The 14,304-nt window shown below is 42.4% G+C and overlaps 5 protein-coding genes across 7 annotated transcripts; 1 reads left to right on the top strand and 4 right to left on the bottom strand.

Moving 5' to 3' along the window:
- Window positions 1-866: 866 nt before the first annotated feature.
- LOC6567291 (pro-corazonin) lies at window positions 867-1,635 on the bottom strand. Its single transcript, XM_001993836.3, has 2 exons — window positions 1,371-1,635; window positions 867-1,220 (listed from the first exon to the last, which is right to left on the bottom strand). The coding sequence occupies exons 1-2, from the start codon at window positions 1,565-1,567 to the stop codon at window positions 944-946; spliced, it is 474 nt and encodes a 157-aa protein (XP_001993872.1). The 5' UTR covers window positions 1,568-1,635; the 3' UTR covers window positions 867-943.
- Window positions 1,636-2,466: 831 nt separating this feature from the next.
- On the bottom strand, window positions 2,467-6,290 carry LOC6567292. Its single transcript, XM_001993837.3, has 7 exons — window positions 5,769-6,290; window positions 4,194-4,307; window positions 3,881-4,126; window positions 3,201-3,808; window positions 3,023-3,140; window positions 2,802-2,958; window positions 2,467-2,709 (listed from the first exon to the last, which is right to left on the bottom strand). The coding sequence occupies exons 1-7, from the start codon at window positions 6,196-6,198 to the stop codon at window positions 2,592-2,594; spliced, it is 1,791 nt and encodes a 596-aa protein (XP_001993873.1). The 5' UTR covers window positions 6,199-6,290; the 3' UTR covers window positions 2,467-2,591.
- A 74-nt stretch (window positions 6,291-6,364) lies between these two features.
- LOC6567293 (DNA-directed RNA polymerase II subunit RPB9) lies at window positions 6,365-7,264 on the bottom strand. The gene is made up of 2 exons (XM_001993838.2): window positions 7,189-7,264; window positions 6,365-7,131 (listed from the first exon to the last, which is right to left on the bottom strand). The coding sequence occupies exon 2, from the start codon at window positions 7,124-7,126 to the stop codon at window positions 6,737-6,739; it is 390 nt and encodes a 129-aa protein (XP_001993874.1). The 5' UTR covers window positions 7,127-7,131; window positions 7,189-7,264; the 3' UTR covers window positions 6,365-6,736.
- Window positions 7,265-7,561: 297 nt separating this feature from the next.
- Window positions 7,562-12,073, top strand: LOC6567294 (protein suppressor of hairy wing). 3 transcript variants are annotated; one of them, XM_032740219.1, is made up of 7 exons: window positions 7,562-7,634; window positions 8,414-9,296; window positions 9,364-9,791; window positions 10,131-10,263; window positions 10,342-10,532; window positions 10,604-10,728; window positions 10,795-12,073. In XM_032740219.1, the coding sequence occupies exons 2-7, from the start codon at window positions 8,424-8,426 to the stop codon at window positions 11,829-11,831; spliced, it is 2,787 nt and encodes a 928-aa protein (XP_032596110.1). In that variant the 5' UTR covers window positions 7,562-7,634; window positions 8,414-8,423; the 3' UTR covers window positions 11,832-12,073. The 3 variants fall into 3 exon arrangements, with proteins under 3 accessions (XP_032596110.1, XP_043071094.1, XP_043071095.1); XM_043215159.1 differs by lacking the exon at window positions 7,562-7,634 and adding an exon at window positions 7,921-7,941; XM_043215160.1 differs by lacking the exon at window positions 7,562-7,634 and adding an exon at window positions 7,977-8,057.
- Window positions 12,074-12,075: 2 nt separating this feature from the next.
- Window positions 12,076-14,237, bottom strand: LOC6567295 (TRAF3-interacting protein 1). The gene is made up of 3 exons (XM_001993840.3): window positions 14,005-14,237; window positions 13,831-13,948; window positions 12,076-13,758 (listed from the first exon to the last, which is right to left on the bottom strand). Exons 1-3 carry the CDS (start codon window positions 14,137-14,139, stop codon window positions 12,119-12,121), a joined length of 1,893 nt encoding a protein of 630 aa, XP_001993876.1. The 5' UTR covers window positions 14,140-14,237; the 3' UTR covers window positions 12,076-12,118.
- Between the last annotated feature and the right edge of the window lie 67 nt (window positions 14,238-14,304).

Raw genomic sequence — 14,304 nt, 5'->3', positions numbered from 1 at the left:
TAATGTTTTCCATAATCGTTCAATTCCATCCCCTTAAATGTTTTGAGGAGCTTTTTTGATTGATGATGCCAATTCGGAATTTCACATTAACTGAAAGCATCATTGGCTATTACAAGACGGTATTTAGTAGCAGCTTTATTAACTATTAGATTCTCTCAACTATTTAATATGATTTATTTTAATTTAAAGAAGAGACAGAACATAACCAGAAAACACAAATTAAATATATTTGAATGGTGGAATATAAATATGTATTCGAATGTAAAATGTTTTTATTTCGGTGTGTATTCTTTTTTAATATGTTTTTTATTTATGTACTTCCATAAAATAAATGTTTAATTGTAACGGTTATGTAATATAACCGTTTTGCAATCTAGCCCACTGGCATCAAACGGTTAGCCGCAAACTTGAACTCAAGATGGCGCTACAGTCTCATAAGCGAGAATTACAACCGACTTAGCGGAGACACGACCCTATCGCATTGGAACCAGTTTTGCTTTTAAATTTAAAAAGTTTTAAATTAAAATGCACTTTTATTTGAATAGTTTTGGCTTAAGCCACGCCAAAATATATCTAAACACTTTAGCAATACTTTTGATGACTTTTCAATATAAGTAAAGAGAATTTCCTTGCAAATATTGTGGCTATAGAAGTTAGTAAAAATATTTTATTATATTAACAAGACATACAGAAGCGGAAAAGCTGGCTAAAAAGGCAAATGCATTTACTTAAAAAAAATCCTTGAAAGGATAAAATAAAGATGATTAGTTTGCCATACTTTGTCCAAAAAGAAGTCTTAATTAAGTTTAAATACAACTTTTATTTCACTGCAATAATAATATAAGTATTAAATAAATCACTAAATATATATATTTTTTTCAATATTTTTGTAGCATTTCTTGCTAATAACAGTAACGATCAATTAAATCATAATGGGATCCATTTAATGTTTGCCATAATCGTTGGGCTCCACGGAATCGACGCCCGGCGCAGAGGCGGCGAGTGCCTCGAAAATCTCATTTGATTGATGATTATTTGAGTTTGGGAATAAACTGTTCTCATTATTGTTGTTATTATTGGCACTGGGATGAAGGGGATGAAGGTTTAGGCCACGAGTTTCCGCTTCCGTCTCGGGCCTATTTGCATTGTAGGCCAATGCGTTGGCAAAGGAGCGATGCAGCATCGCATTGCCTACAAAGTGTTGCAGTTGCATCAGGCAGCTGTGAAATGAGAAAAAACGTTCCTAAATTACAGTTTCTAAAAATGTTCAGATAGACAAATTGATAAATTGATAAGTAAATAAAAATTATGCCACAATTGTACTTGATTCTTTCCCTGAGAATAAGATATATTTATCACAATTTGCTTACCGTTCCAACTTAAGATCAGTAGGCTTATCCTGAATATCGTACAGATCCAATAGACCCAGATTATGACCATTTGACAGGAGAGCTGCTGGCGGTGCTCTTTTCCCATTTGTCCAGCCTCGAGAATACTGAAATGTCTGCCCCATGCAGGCCATGGAGAGGGTGAAGAGCAACAGTGGCAGCAACAAGACACGCAACATGTTTATCGACGACTAGCACTTATGTACACAACTTTTAAATGCGAAACTTTTGCTTATAACAAATATTTTCAAATATTTATATTCAAAACAAATAAGTCTGCGCAAAACCACACACAGCCAGGTCGAAGCAGTGTCTGAGCCTTTATTGCTGCTCACATCGCCTTTTATATGTTCAGGAGCAAAGTGCAATTTCGTTAAAATCACTTGGCCATAAACGTAGCTTCAGCCAAAAGGGGTAACTTTTTCCCTCCTCTTTTGACTTGCTTCCTAGCCCTCTAGCGCATGCAGATTAACTGAGATTATTAGTTGGCAATTGTTTTCATGCGTAGCCAATGTGGCATTTATCGCCCACATGGCCACGCCCCCAGCAACCGGATGGTTGATCAAATTGAATGCATTTGCTGATTGGAAAATTGCCACTTGCCACAAGTCCTGCCAAAGAAATCTGGCAAGGCATAAAGCACTGTAGTTGAATAGTTAAAGTAAAAGTGTTTGGACTTTTGTGCCCTCGCAGAGTCTATTACAATTTTCTCATGAACTGTGTAACGCATTGAAGAAACCCTTTCTCATCCCATAAGGGGTATATCAGCATCAATAGGAATCTTTCCGACCCGCAACGGGTATATCAGCATCAACAACTAAGTCAGTATTGAAGCTAACAGCAACTTTGGCTGTATCCGGATTTTAATATTAATTTTGGGATTATTAACCTTGATGAAACTCACTTTTTATTAACATCGATTAATCAGCATCATTCAATTCAGACATACCCATTTAGTGTCTGTTTTTTTCCAGAGTATTTCAACTTCTTTCCGATTTTATGTTCCATTTTTTCTTTTTGTAGTTTCTGCTGAGTATTTCGCCTGAAGCCTTTCGCACGGCAATCAACACTCAAATTCTTTGACTGGCTTACGTATTAGGTTTATATTTAGCAGAAAATCTAAACTTGGCTTTTTTTGCCGTATATAGCAATAAAGTATTTATGTACATATGTACAGAAAGTTATATATAGATATATATGGATTTAAAGACTAGTAATCTCAGTGCCGTTGGCAGGATTCGATTGTTCGTTATTTTGTGCCAGTTCCACGGCATTTTTTTTCTCGTTTGATTTGCGGCGACGCATCAAAAAATAGCAGAGTCTATAAATATAATATGGATTAGTTAAAAATAGAGTAAAAGTAATAGATAAGAATGGCATAAGGTATATCAGCATACTATTTTTAAGACTTACACAAAAACGAGCACATTGGGAATATAGAAGATTTCGCCAAACAGAAAGAAGGCGCCTGGAAAAGAGTCGACGGTGTTTTTATAAACCGCACTGAAGATGGGCGGAAATATGAACTGGCCAATGGGCTCACTGATGCCAAAGATGGAATACATTTTGCCTACAAATAGATGCAAAAATGCGTTATTTTTGATCATTTTTGAGCATTTAATGCAGGAACTCACTCAGCTCATCGCCAGCAACAATACTCGCTCCAATCGTTTTAATGGCGATGACGCGCAGACTGACAAACATGTCCACCACACTGGCCACATAGAAGGATGTGGTGGTGGTGGCAAAGGCCTGTTGAATATAATTATAATATATATAAAAAATTCCGAGATCAGAGATTAAGTCACTTACATATAGAGCTCGGGAGAACACAATGGCGAGGGCAGATAAAATGCCAATAGTTGGATCGGAGAATTTAAGCAATTTACTGAGAATGGCGGTGCCAATAAATGTGCCCACCAAAGCCGCACCGCCTGAGATGGTCAAGAAGATGCTAAAGTCGTTGCCATTCCAGTTCAGCTTCTTCAATGTGAAACGATACCAATAATCATTTTCACCCACTGCAGGTCCCAACGTCAAAAAGTAGGCCAATATCAATAGGCCCAATAGGAGGCGTCCATTATTTTTGCGCTTCACCAGCGGAAGTCGGAGGCAGTCCATCACAAGCGTGGGATCGAAGAGTTCCTTCAACAAGGAGCGACGTGCTGGCACTGGAGGTGGCTCCACTTTGGGTGGCTCCAAATGTGGCGTCAGCTGAAAATTGACATTCTTATTGACCGGCAACTCATCCAAGTTGGTTATCTCATAGGCCATATTATCAGCTGCATGTGTCTGAGATCTGGGCGGCTCAGTGCTACTTGGCTCATCGGGGGCATTTGGCTTTGGCTTAATCTCCTTGATGAAGAAGATTATGTAGAGTATGGCAATAATTTGAAAGACAACAGCAGAAGCGAATGATACTGAAATTTCAAATAATTGTCTGTGTTAACTCAATGCATTTCTGGGTAACCTTTTATAATTATTGAACTTACTGACATAGCCAAACGTGGTAAAAAGCACTCCACTAACGGCGCCCAGGAAGGGCACACCGGTGACAAACATGGCAAAGATGCCAAAGCGAAAGATTCGATCCTCTTCGGGTGTGGCTATCGTTATATAACTGTAGACAGCCATTAGACAGAAGGTTAAGCCACCGCAAATTGAGGGCACAATGACCTCAAGGTACATGCCAAACTCCATTGGCAGACTATCGAAGAAAATGGCCGAGATCATCAAACCTGCCAGGTGACCAGGCGCACATTACAATTTAGCAATGTATAAATCTTGACAGTTTCATTCACTTACAGGTAAACGACAACGCTTCGCCCACGATGGGCAATATCATGCATGGTTTCCTCTTGTTATATCTATCTGACCAGCCTCCGGCGAATAGCAGCACAATCAGCGGGAATATGGCGGCTAAAAAGGAACAATTTTAGAAAATATGTGAAAATGATTATCGCTTGAAGTTCATTTAAGAATACCGTCTCAAATCTGACTTGGAACCGGTTCAAACTCTAATTATAGCATAACTGATTTGATTATCACAAGCTGTGTTTCGATTATAATAGAAACTTTACTTCAAACTTTGAAAAAATATATTTGCTCTCTCTCTCATCTCTCTCTCTCTCTCTCTCTCTCTCTCTCAACTAGAGCAATACTATTGTTTTAAGCCTTATTTAATTCAATTAAATATATTATACAACTAAGTATATACTTATGAGTTACAGTAGTAGCTTTGTCATAATTTGAGATATATATAATACAAAATGATTTTCGACTATATCCTGGTAGCCGTATAAACTTTAATGAATGATAGTCTTTTTTCTAAATCATTATTCAATTAATGCAAATACCAAATTATTAAAATACTCAAATACTTTTACTAGAAATGAGTAAGCAATTATGATTTTTTTTGCTGAGTGGTTAGCAATAATATTGCTTGTATTTTTTCTTAATGTTATTTAAGATATTTATAATAGAAAGTGATATCCTGGCAGCTGGGTTACTTATATACTACTAAAATGACTAAAATATTAACAATTTGGACATACTAAGGTTCTATTCGAAATGAGTAAGCAATTTTGAATATTTCACTCAGTGAATGCGATTAATAATTATAAATGTCAAATCATTTCAAGCCTCTTCAAGACTATACAAAATTTCAGCTTACATTATTGCACATATGCAAATGGAATATAATAGCCACAAAATGCACAATAGACGTTATATTAATTAAACCAATGATGTTTCTCTTACAATGCTGATGTAATGAGTTTCAATTAACATTTTATTGACATGAAATCAAGTATTTAGCTTTTGAAGCTATTCAATTTCTAATCACAAATTAGTTGCCTTGGCAATGACAGTAACTTAAAGGTTGAAAGACATCCGAAAATAAACACAACACAAAACACAATCTGTGTAACTAACCGGTTTGGACACTAACTTGGCTATAATTTAAGACTAAGCAGAGCTTAAATTAAATCTCCCATAAAACTAGAAGTTATGTAATCGAAAAGAATTTAGAGAATTCATCAGAGAAAACAGGCTAATGATTGCAATTTAATGATCGGGGAATCCACTAACTGCTAATTATGTACCAACATCTTCTTCTATGTGTTCATGTCCATAAACATTTATATTAAGACTCATAATGCGAAACATTTCTTATTGTTTTTTTCTCCCATTTTTTTTTTTTGCTTAGCTATTTGGCATTTATTTTTAATGAAACCTGAAAATGAAAAATGGGGATTGAGAAGATTCAAAAACTGGTTGCATTTACATATAAAAAACAACATTTATCTGTGTGTGTGGGCATATGTATCAATATAAATAAATATATGCTTAGATGTGTGTGTATGTGTGTGCTTATATTACCAATTGGTGCACGTTTTCCCGAAACATCAGCGGATAGTTTTTGCGCTTCTATTTCCGCCTTGCAAACGGTATAATTAAATCCGCTAGAGCTTATGTCGAAAAGAATCTGCTCCGCTGTGGGTCCCGTTGTTGTATTCTCGAAATTGAAAGCATCACAATCGATCCCCAATTCGGACTTGTCCAGCATTGTGGTACATGTGATCCTATTGTATCCGAGATTAACGCGACACGCCTTTTCCAGCGGAAAATTCTGCATGGCCACTTGATTGAAAACCGATGCCATAAAGTAGAAGAAGAAAAACGGCTCAATGACCAAATAATGCCGATAGCGCCACAATTTTTGCAAATAATTCAATTTGGGCTCCTCCTGGGCAGCCGACGCTGCCGCCGCAGCCGCCGCCGTTGCTTCAGTTTGATTTGTTTTTGCCATTGCTCGACTTCGAATTCTTTAGATTTTTTATTTTTATTGTTGCGCTCTCTTGAGCATTTACTACATGTTAAACAACCAAGTTCTAACAACAAACTGTCGTCTGGCGCGGCTGGCAAGCCAGAACAACAGCTTGATCATACGCACAAGAAACTTGTTTATTAATTTGCTTTATTCTTTTGTTATTGTATTTGTATTTTTGTTTGATAGATATATATATTGAATTTTGTCATTGCGAAGATCTGTGATATATTTGCATATCAGAGAGTGAATCTTTCTATGTTTCTCTCTCTCCCTCTCTCGCTCAAACACAGTCTTTCATTGATAATAAATTGAATGCTGCAGTGAATAACAACTAGTTGGAACTGCTGTTACGTTCAATGAGAAGTATTTGTGGCTGCGTCAATGTCGTAGCGATCGAACCTGTACAATGTGCAATCTCTGTCAAACATGCCTAGCTTACAAAATATAATAATTATACCTAGAACTAATTGCAATTTATACAATTGTGTAAATGAAGCCGGCTTTTTGTTTGTTGTTTCTACTCAGTCCAGCGATGAGTGCAATTCTGATTTGTACAAACATAGTAGAGTCGCATTTCTTCTTCGGCGCGGCGGGTCTGTGCCTGGAAGAAGACAGCTTCACGATGCGAGCATTTGGGGCATGCGTGGTCTTCGGTACGCGGCAACGTGGGATCGGATATCACGTCCGGCACTATGTGCGTTAACTCGTCGATTTCGTGCATAATTTTGTTGACATATATGCAATTGGAGTCGGCCTCCTGCTTGTAATCACAATTGCGGCACGCGTACATCAGAGTTTTATTATCCTTGTCCTCCTTGGGGTACAACATGTTGTTGCATTCCTGACAAAAGCGAATGCCCACGAAGCCGGGTCCCTCGGTATGCGTTGAATCGAACAGACCAGCCATAGCGCCTAGTATTGAATGAACCAATTTAATAGCTACTTTCAAATATATTCTCACAAGTTTACGTGAATTGGTTTCACAAAATTGTTTACTGAACAATATGAAATGGGAAATAATCACCAAGTTTCGATAATGTAGCTAACAATGCTATCGATGACCAGATTAGCTCGTGAATGATGTTAATCGATAGTTCCCTGGTCTTGTCTGCTGCAGCGACCAGCCCTAATGTAGAGTATTCAAATGGAAGCACTTGTTGCGATTTTAATTCAACTTTCTAGTAATCAATGTTAAGTCAGCCAAACAAATATAAATATTGGGAATTTTGTTTTCAAAACCTAATGTAAGAAGGCAATAAGCGCATAGTCTCTTGACAAGCTCTACCGAGTAACAATAAGTGATTGCTAATGGCTGGTCACATTTATTTCAGAACAGCTGATTGGCTGTGCACGAATACAGTGAATAGTCAGACGCTAACGCCATTGTATACGTGCCTACAATCGAGCTGTGAACTGTAAGTGAAATTTTTATTAAATAAGCGTACATTAAGTATTTCTCAAGTACATTTTTGTTTTCACGGTCACACACACAGAATTTGAAAAGCATAATTTTCAATCAGTGTAGACAATATAGGCTTGCCTTACAAGTAAATATGAAGCGATCGCTAACTCTCTCGCTCTCACTTGGAGTTTTTCGCGTATAACTATTTCCCTTGCGCCTCGTTTCAGTCAGTTCAGATCGGCATCGAGTTCAGACAACGTATGACATTCATTGGCGCAAGTTTCACATTTAATTAGAGAAACTACAGCTGCATTGTGAGTGTGTGTAATTGAATGTCATAAATATAGTATTTAAACGAAGCATTGACGCTGAAAAGTTATTTCAAATCGAACATACTTCCGCCAAAGCCGGCAACAAAATTATTAAATAGTGAAAAGTATGCAACAATTTCAATTTATATTAGAATTATTTTCAACCCTAAATATATTTTTCACTGCACCGACGCCGAACAGCGCAGCAAACTTGTTGCGTTCTTTTTCGATTTCTCACCCAGTCAGTGTGTAGTACGGTGTTCTCGCTCGCACTTGCACTCGCACGATCAAAGAGTCAGGGGCGCCGCCATTTTTATTGTGCGCTCTGCTTCTAGGCGTTGCTGACGTGACGCTCGTTGTGCTGGTTGTGCTGTGATCAATTTAAATAAATCACGAGCCTAAAAGTAGGCTAAATTACGCAACCACACACTGATCCTTGGCATCCTTCCGCCTACTCCTCCCACTCTTACTCCATCCACAGATCACTTCCAATGAGCGCGAGAAAGGACGCCTCCGAAGCGAACTCCCTCAGCTCCAGCAGCGATGGCGGCGGCAACGTAATCAAAATCTTGGACGTTGAGAAAATAGCATCAGCCAAGGATAAACGTCCTGGCACCCGCATGAAACTGCTCAACGATGTGACAGCGGCTAAGACAAAAATCTCTGCACGCGTCAAGCAAGAGAAACGCACCAGCATCAAAATACTCAACAACGATGATTCAGCGAACAGTCCCAAAGGCAGTAGCGATAGGCGCTCTGCTGGTAAAGCAGCGACTGCAACAGCTGGCGTCAAGATCTTAAATGAGAAACGCATTGCGCCAGCCTCGACGCCCGTGGAGACGACCAAGATTAAGACATCGCCCGGTAAAAAGAAGAAAATGGATCACTATGTGCTGCAAGCCATCAAGAGTGAGAACAGCAAATTGGACAATACGACGACCAGCAGCGTGGAGATCGAGGATGATGACGATACCATTGATTTTATACTCGCCGACGACGATGTCGAGTTGGGTGCCGCCAAGGAGAACGACGATGAGTTCGTTGTTTCCGGTGTGGAGGAAGACGACGACGACGATGATGATGAGGATGAGGGCACCGCTGAGGGCACTGGTACAACGAATCGCAATGCCGGCAACAACAGTGAACTCAAGGAGATTTTGGAGCATGTGTGCGGCAAGTGCTACAAGACATTCCGGCGCGTCAAAAGCCTGAAGAAGCACTTGGAATTCTGCCGCTATGACAGTGGGTATCATCTGCGCAAAGCGGACATGCTCAACAATCTGGAGAAGATCGAAAAGGATGCAGTGGTCATGGAGAAGAAGGACATCTGCTTCTGCTGCAGCGAGAGTTACGACACCTTCCACGTAATTTACCCCAATTTATGTGATTATATTTTATATGTCTAATTTAATCTTCTATTTGATCTTCCAGCTGGGCCACATCAATTGCCCTGACTGCCCCAAGTCGTTCAAGACACAAACCAGCTACGAGCGTCACATCTTCATCACTCATTCCGAGTGCAATGATTATCCCTGCTCCATATGCAATGCGAAATTGCGCAGCGCTGCCTTACTCAAACTGCACGAGCAGCAGCATCAATTGCGTGGCAAACCCTTCGCCTGCAAGATCTGTGGCAAGGATTTTACGCGCTCCTACCACCTGAAGCGCCACCAGAAGTATTCGTCGTGCTCGGCCAACGAAAATGATACCATGAGCTGCAAGGTCTGCGATCGCGTATTCTATCGCCTCGACAATCTGCGCGCCCATCTCAAACAGCATCTGGGCACCCAGGTGGTCAAGAAGCCCGAGTACATGTGTCATGTGTGCAAGAATTGCTTCTACAGTCTGTCGACGCTCAAGTGAGTCACTTTCTTAAATATATAAATATAGAGTTGCTATACCATAAAACGTATAACTCTCTCACAGAAATGAATATACAAATAAACCTTCAAAAGTACATATAAAAAAGTTAATAACTTTTTGTGTAAAGTTAAACAAATTATATGGGAAAAATTAATTAATTTAATCAGGATAGCCTCATAAATCCTTCAACTTTTTATATATTTACTTTGGGTAAATGCTTATAGTTTAATTAAATGTTGTTACTTTAAAAAACTGACAATAAGTCTATGTGATTTTATGTAATGGATACAGGGTATTAAGTAGCCGAGATTATTTACTAAATCCAATCTTTTCAGCATACACATACGCACCCACACTGGAGAGAAGCCCTTCGATTGCGATCTGTGCGACAAGAAGTTTTCCGCCTTGGTGGCTCTTAAGAAGCATCGACGCTATCACACCGGCGAGAAACCCTACACCTGTTCAGTGGTAAGTGGTGACTGATGCAGAGCAAATCATTGTTCCTTATTCCCTGTTAAACCCCTTGTCTATATTTGGTAATTGCAGTGTAGTCAATCTTTTGCCGTCAAGGAGGTGCTCAATCGACACATGAAACGGCATACGGGCGAGCGTCCACACAAGTGCAACGAGTGCGGCAAGAGCTTTATTCAGGCCACACAGCTGCGCACGCATTCCAAGACGCATCTGCGTCCCTATCCCTGCTCCAAGTGCACCGAAAAGTTTAAGACAGAGAAACAGTAAGATGTTCACAAACAACATATAACTATGCCGTTTATTAATTAATTATTAATTTTTCTCAACCATTTAGACTCGAGCGTCACGTCAAGGAGCATTCGCGGCAGAAGCGTCGCTCCTTTCCCTGCACGGAATGTCCCCGAAGTTTCCGCACTAGCGCGCTGCTGCAGGAGCATGTTGATTCTGGCGATCACTCACGTGAGTTACAACTACTTATCAACATTCTCACATTTATGCTGACCAACTGGTTTCCCCGGTTTTTAGCTGATAAGCAGGTGAGGGCCAAGCGCTCGGCCAAGGCGATCGAGCGCACCGATTGCGCCATCTGCGACAAGAACTTCGACAGCACCGATACGCTGAGGAATCACATTCGCAGCGTGCACGAGTGCGACCCGGATGACATTTTTGGCACGGATCCACCGCCCGCAAAGCGACGGGCTAAGAAGACCGTCCAATTTGTGGCACCGATAGAGCAGGACGAGGACGAAGACGAAGAAGAAGACGCTGAGCACGATGAAAGGGAAGATGCGCCGGCTGCCAACACTTCGGCGGGTTCGCTCATCTCCAGCCAAACGGATGGCAATGGGGTTGTGGTGCGCGAGTTTCTGGTGGATGAGGGTGACGGCAGCGCCCAGACAATTGTCCTCGAAAATGAGGTGTACACCATATTGCCCTTGGAGGGTGCCGCCTCCGGTGCAACCGAAGCGACATCAGCTGAGGGCGATGTCAAGGCCGAATCCAAGGAGAAGCAAAAACAGGTCGTGTCGCCAGTGGTCAAGAAGGAACAACGGAAATCGTTGGCGGCCAGTTTGGCTGCTGCCATAGCGGATAATCAGGATGAGCCGTTGAGCGAAGATGATTTCAGTGGCGAGGTGCTCACCGAAGAGGATCTAAAGCTAAAGGAGAACATAGCCAAGCTAATTGATATGCTCGTCGATCCGCAGACACTCAAGAAATACGGCTGGCCGAACAGCACCGAGGAGTCGGTGCTCTGCAAGGTCATCGAGAACTGTGGCCACGATCTGGAAAAGGGTGGCGAGAACTATGCCGAATTGGATTACGGCAGTCGCATGCGTGAATATTGCAAGCTCCTCTTCACAGTGGTGATACACAATGACTCGATTAAGTCGCTGCTCAACAATTTTCCCATCGACGATGTCATTGAGTATGTGCTCGGCGATGAGGATCAGGAACAGGAGCAGGACCCGGACATGGAAAAGGACAAGGAAAAGGGCAAAGACAAGGAGACTGAGCAATCAAACACGGACACTAGGCCGGATGCCGTTGAAACCGATGCCTAAAAATCCACATTCGTCGTTTGTAAATATAAATATAAATATATTTATAGGCTGTATTCACAGTGGGACAAATACAATTATTTTGCACGCATTGCCCACTGTGAATGGGTCCAAATATTAGTTTTTTTCACACACGTTTCGGTTTCGGTTTGAACACTAAGTGACCTTAGATAATGAAAATGATGATGATGTTTACCACCCATTGAACTGTTATTCTACAATATATACAATCAATTTATAATATTCTTTTTTTTTAAAAGAGATCTTATTAAATAAACATATTTACAAATTTATTGCTCCATTAGCATTTTGAGTATGCGTTCGTTGTTCTGCAAAATCTTGTGGCGACTCTCGTCCACCAGCTCCTTGTACTCAACAATGCTGGCCTCGATGGAGAGCAGCTGCTGCTTCATCGGTTCCGTTGCGGATGCGGTGAGACTCCGCTCGCGCTTTAGCTCCGTGGCTGCCTGTGTGTACGCCTCCCGCCACATGGTCAACTCTAGCTGCATGGCATCGATGTCCTCGGGTATGAAGTCCATTAGTTTGCCCAGTGGATTTACCGATTTGGTTATCGTCTGTATTATATCGCGCAGATTGTTCACTTGACGCGCCGAGCTCTGACGCGTGCCCGCCGAATGTGTCTTCTGCTGTGCATCCTCCTTGCCAGGGTCGTTGGTCTGTTGAACGAGCTCCTTTTGGGTCTCCAGTATCTGTTGGACCAAACGACCCTGATGCGCATCGTGGAGATCGAGCTGGGCATCCGCTGTACCCGCCTCTATGTCATGCGCATTGGCATCCTCAATGACCACCAGATTCTCGCCATCATCATCAAAATCCCCGAACGTCTCCAGCTTCACATTGACGCCGGACATCTTCAGCTGTTCATGTGGCTGCAACACAATCTCCACATTGCGACGTCGAGGCGCGCCAGGGCGTGCCGACGCTGGTCGTGCGCTGGGCGGACGCAACGAGGTGCGCGGACGTGTCACCGAGCTGGTGGATTCCTTGGAATTGTCACGCGTAAAGGTGCCCTCCCGTTCCCTCTTGGCTTCGCTGCTGCTGTTGTTGTTCGAGTCGGCAGCTGCTGCACTGATCGGACTGTTTGCTGCGGATGGTTCCCTGGAGTCGTTAGTTGTTCGGGGCAGCTCAATGGCATCCGCTTCGGCGGTTGCTGCCTGTCGCTGACTGGCGCTGGAGCGTCGACTCTTGCTGGATGATTTGCGGCTTTCCGATTCCAAATTGCCTACTGCTGGCAGCTCAGTAGTAGCCACAGAAGAAGCAGCTGTTGTTGGTGGCGGTGAAGGCTGCTTGACGGGCTCCACTACTGGTGCAGGTTTCTCCTTGGGCGACGGACTCTTCGGGGCATTGGATTTAGGTGAGGGCTCTGGCGATGGTTGCTTGACTGGCGATGGCTGCTTGACTTGCGCCGCCGGTGTTGGTGACATGGATTTTATTTCACTCTCCGAGGAGACTTGTTGCTTTAGTTTGGACGTCGGCTTTGTGGGTGAGGGACTCTTCTGCTTGGAGCCTTGTTTGGTCAGCTTTGGCTTTGCCTCCGACGCATCGGGCGATGGTTTGTGCCGACGCAGTGGCTTCTCCTTGTCGGCAGGCGATTTTCGTGCCGTCTGCTCGGTGGCTTTGCGCAGCTTCTGCTCCTGCGGCGAGATGCGTTTCTCTTTGCGCTGCGTCGGCGTCGGGTCCTTGCCGGTGGGGGATATTTGTTTGCTTGTCGTTTTTGCAGGCTTTGGCTTGCTCTGGCTCTTGGCCTTGTCGGGATCACTGTTCAGCACCAGCTGCACTGCATCCTGCCATTCAAGACGCTGATCCACAACGCTGGCCATCGCCTGCAGCAGTTCGTTGGTCAACTTGGGTTCGTGCCCGGCCACGATCTTCGAGGTGCGCACCTTCAGATCCAGTTTCGTGGTGAGCTCTATCGGTAATTTATATTTAGATATATATATATATAAATTATATATATATGTGTGATGTGGCCATGACTCACTTGTGACGTCAATCATCTTCTGCAGAAATCGCGTCTTGTCATTTCGATCGCCTATATTCTCGAACAGCTGCTCCTCCGGCGTATAGAGACCCTCAAAGCAGCCCGTTTCCTTGATAAACTACACTTGGAATTTTTGAGTAGGAAACTTAAACAAGTCGGCAAACTAATCCTTACCGCTGTAAAAATGTCGAGCAGATAGCGGAACGGCGGCTTCTTCAGCAGCTTCTCCGTTAATGGCGGTTTCTTCAGATATTTGCCCAAGCTCTGCTGGGTTGCCTTTATGGCGGTATCCAATTCCTGATCTAACATGGTCGGAGGATTTTACTCTACAATGCTTGAAATTTAATACCAACTGGTTTTGCTTGTTTGTTTGGCTCAACTGGTTGCCAGGACAACCTGTGGCCAAGGTGAACTCCAAACGGCGCATGCGTTGCCCAAAAATTCCATCAGTATGGAAATGAATCACATTCAACA

This window comes from Drosophila grimshawi, unplaced genomic scaffold (assembly GCF_018153295.1).
Source record: "Drosophila grimshawi isolate 15287-2541.00 unplaced genomic scaffold, ASM1815329v1 contig_311, whole genome shotgun sequence".
NCBI classification, from domain to species: domain Eukaryota; kingdom Metazoa; phylum Arthropoda; class Insecta; order Diptera; family Drosophilidae; genus Drosophila; species Drosophila grimshawi.
Note: the sequence above shows the minus strand (reverse complement) of the source record. Positions and strands in the feature narration are given on the sequence as shown.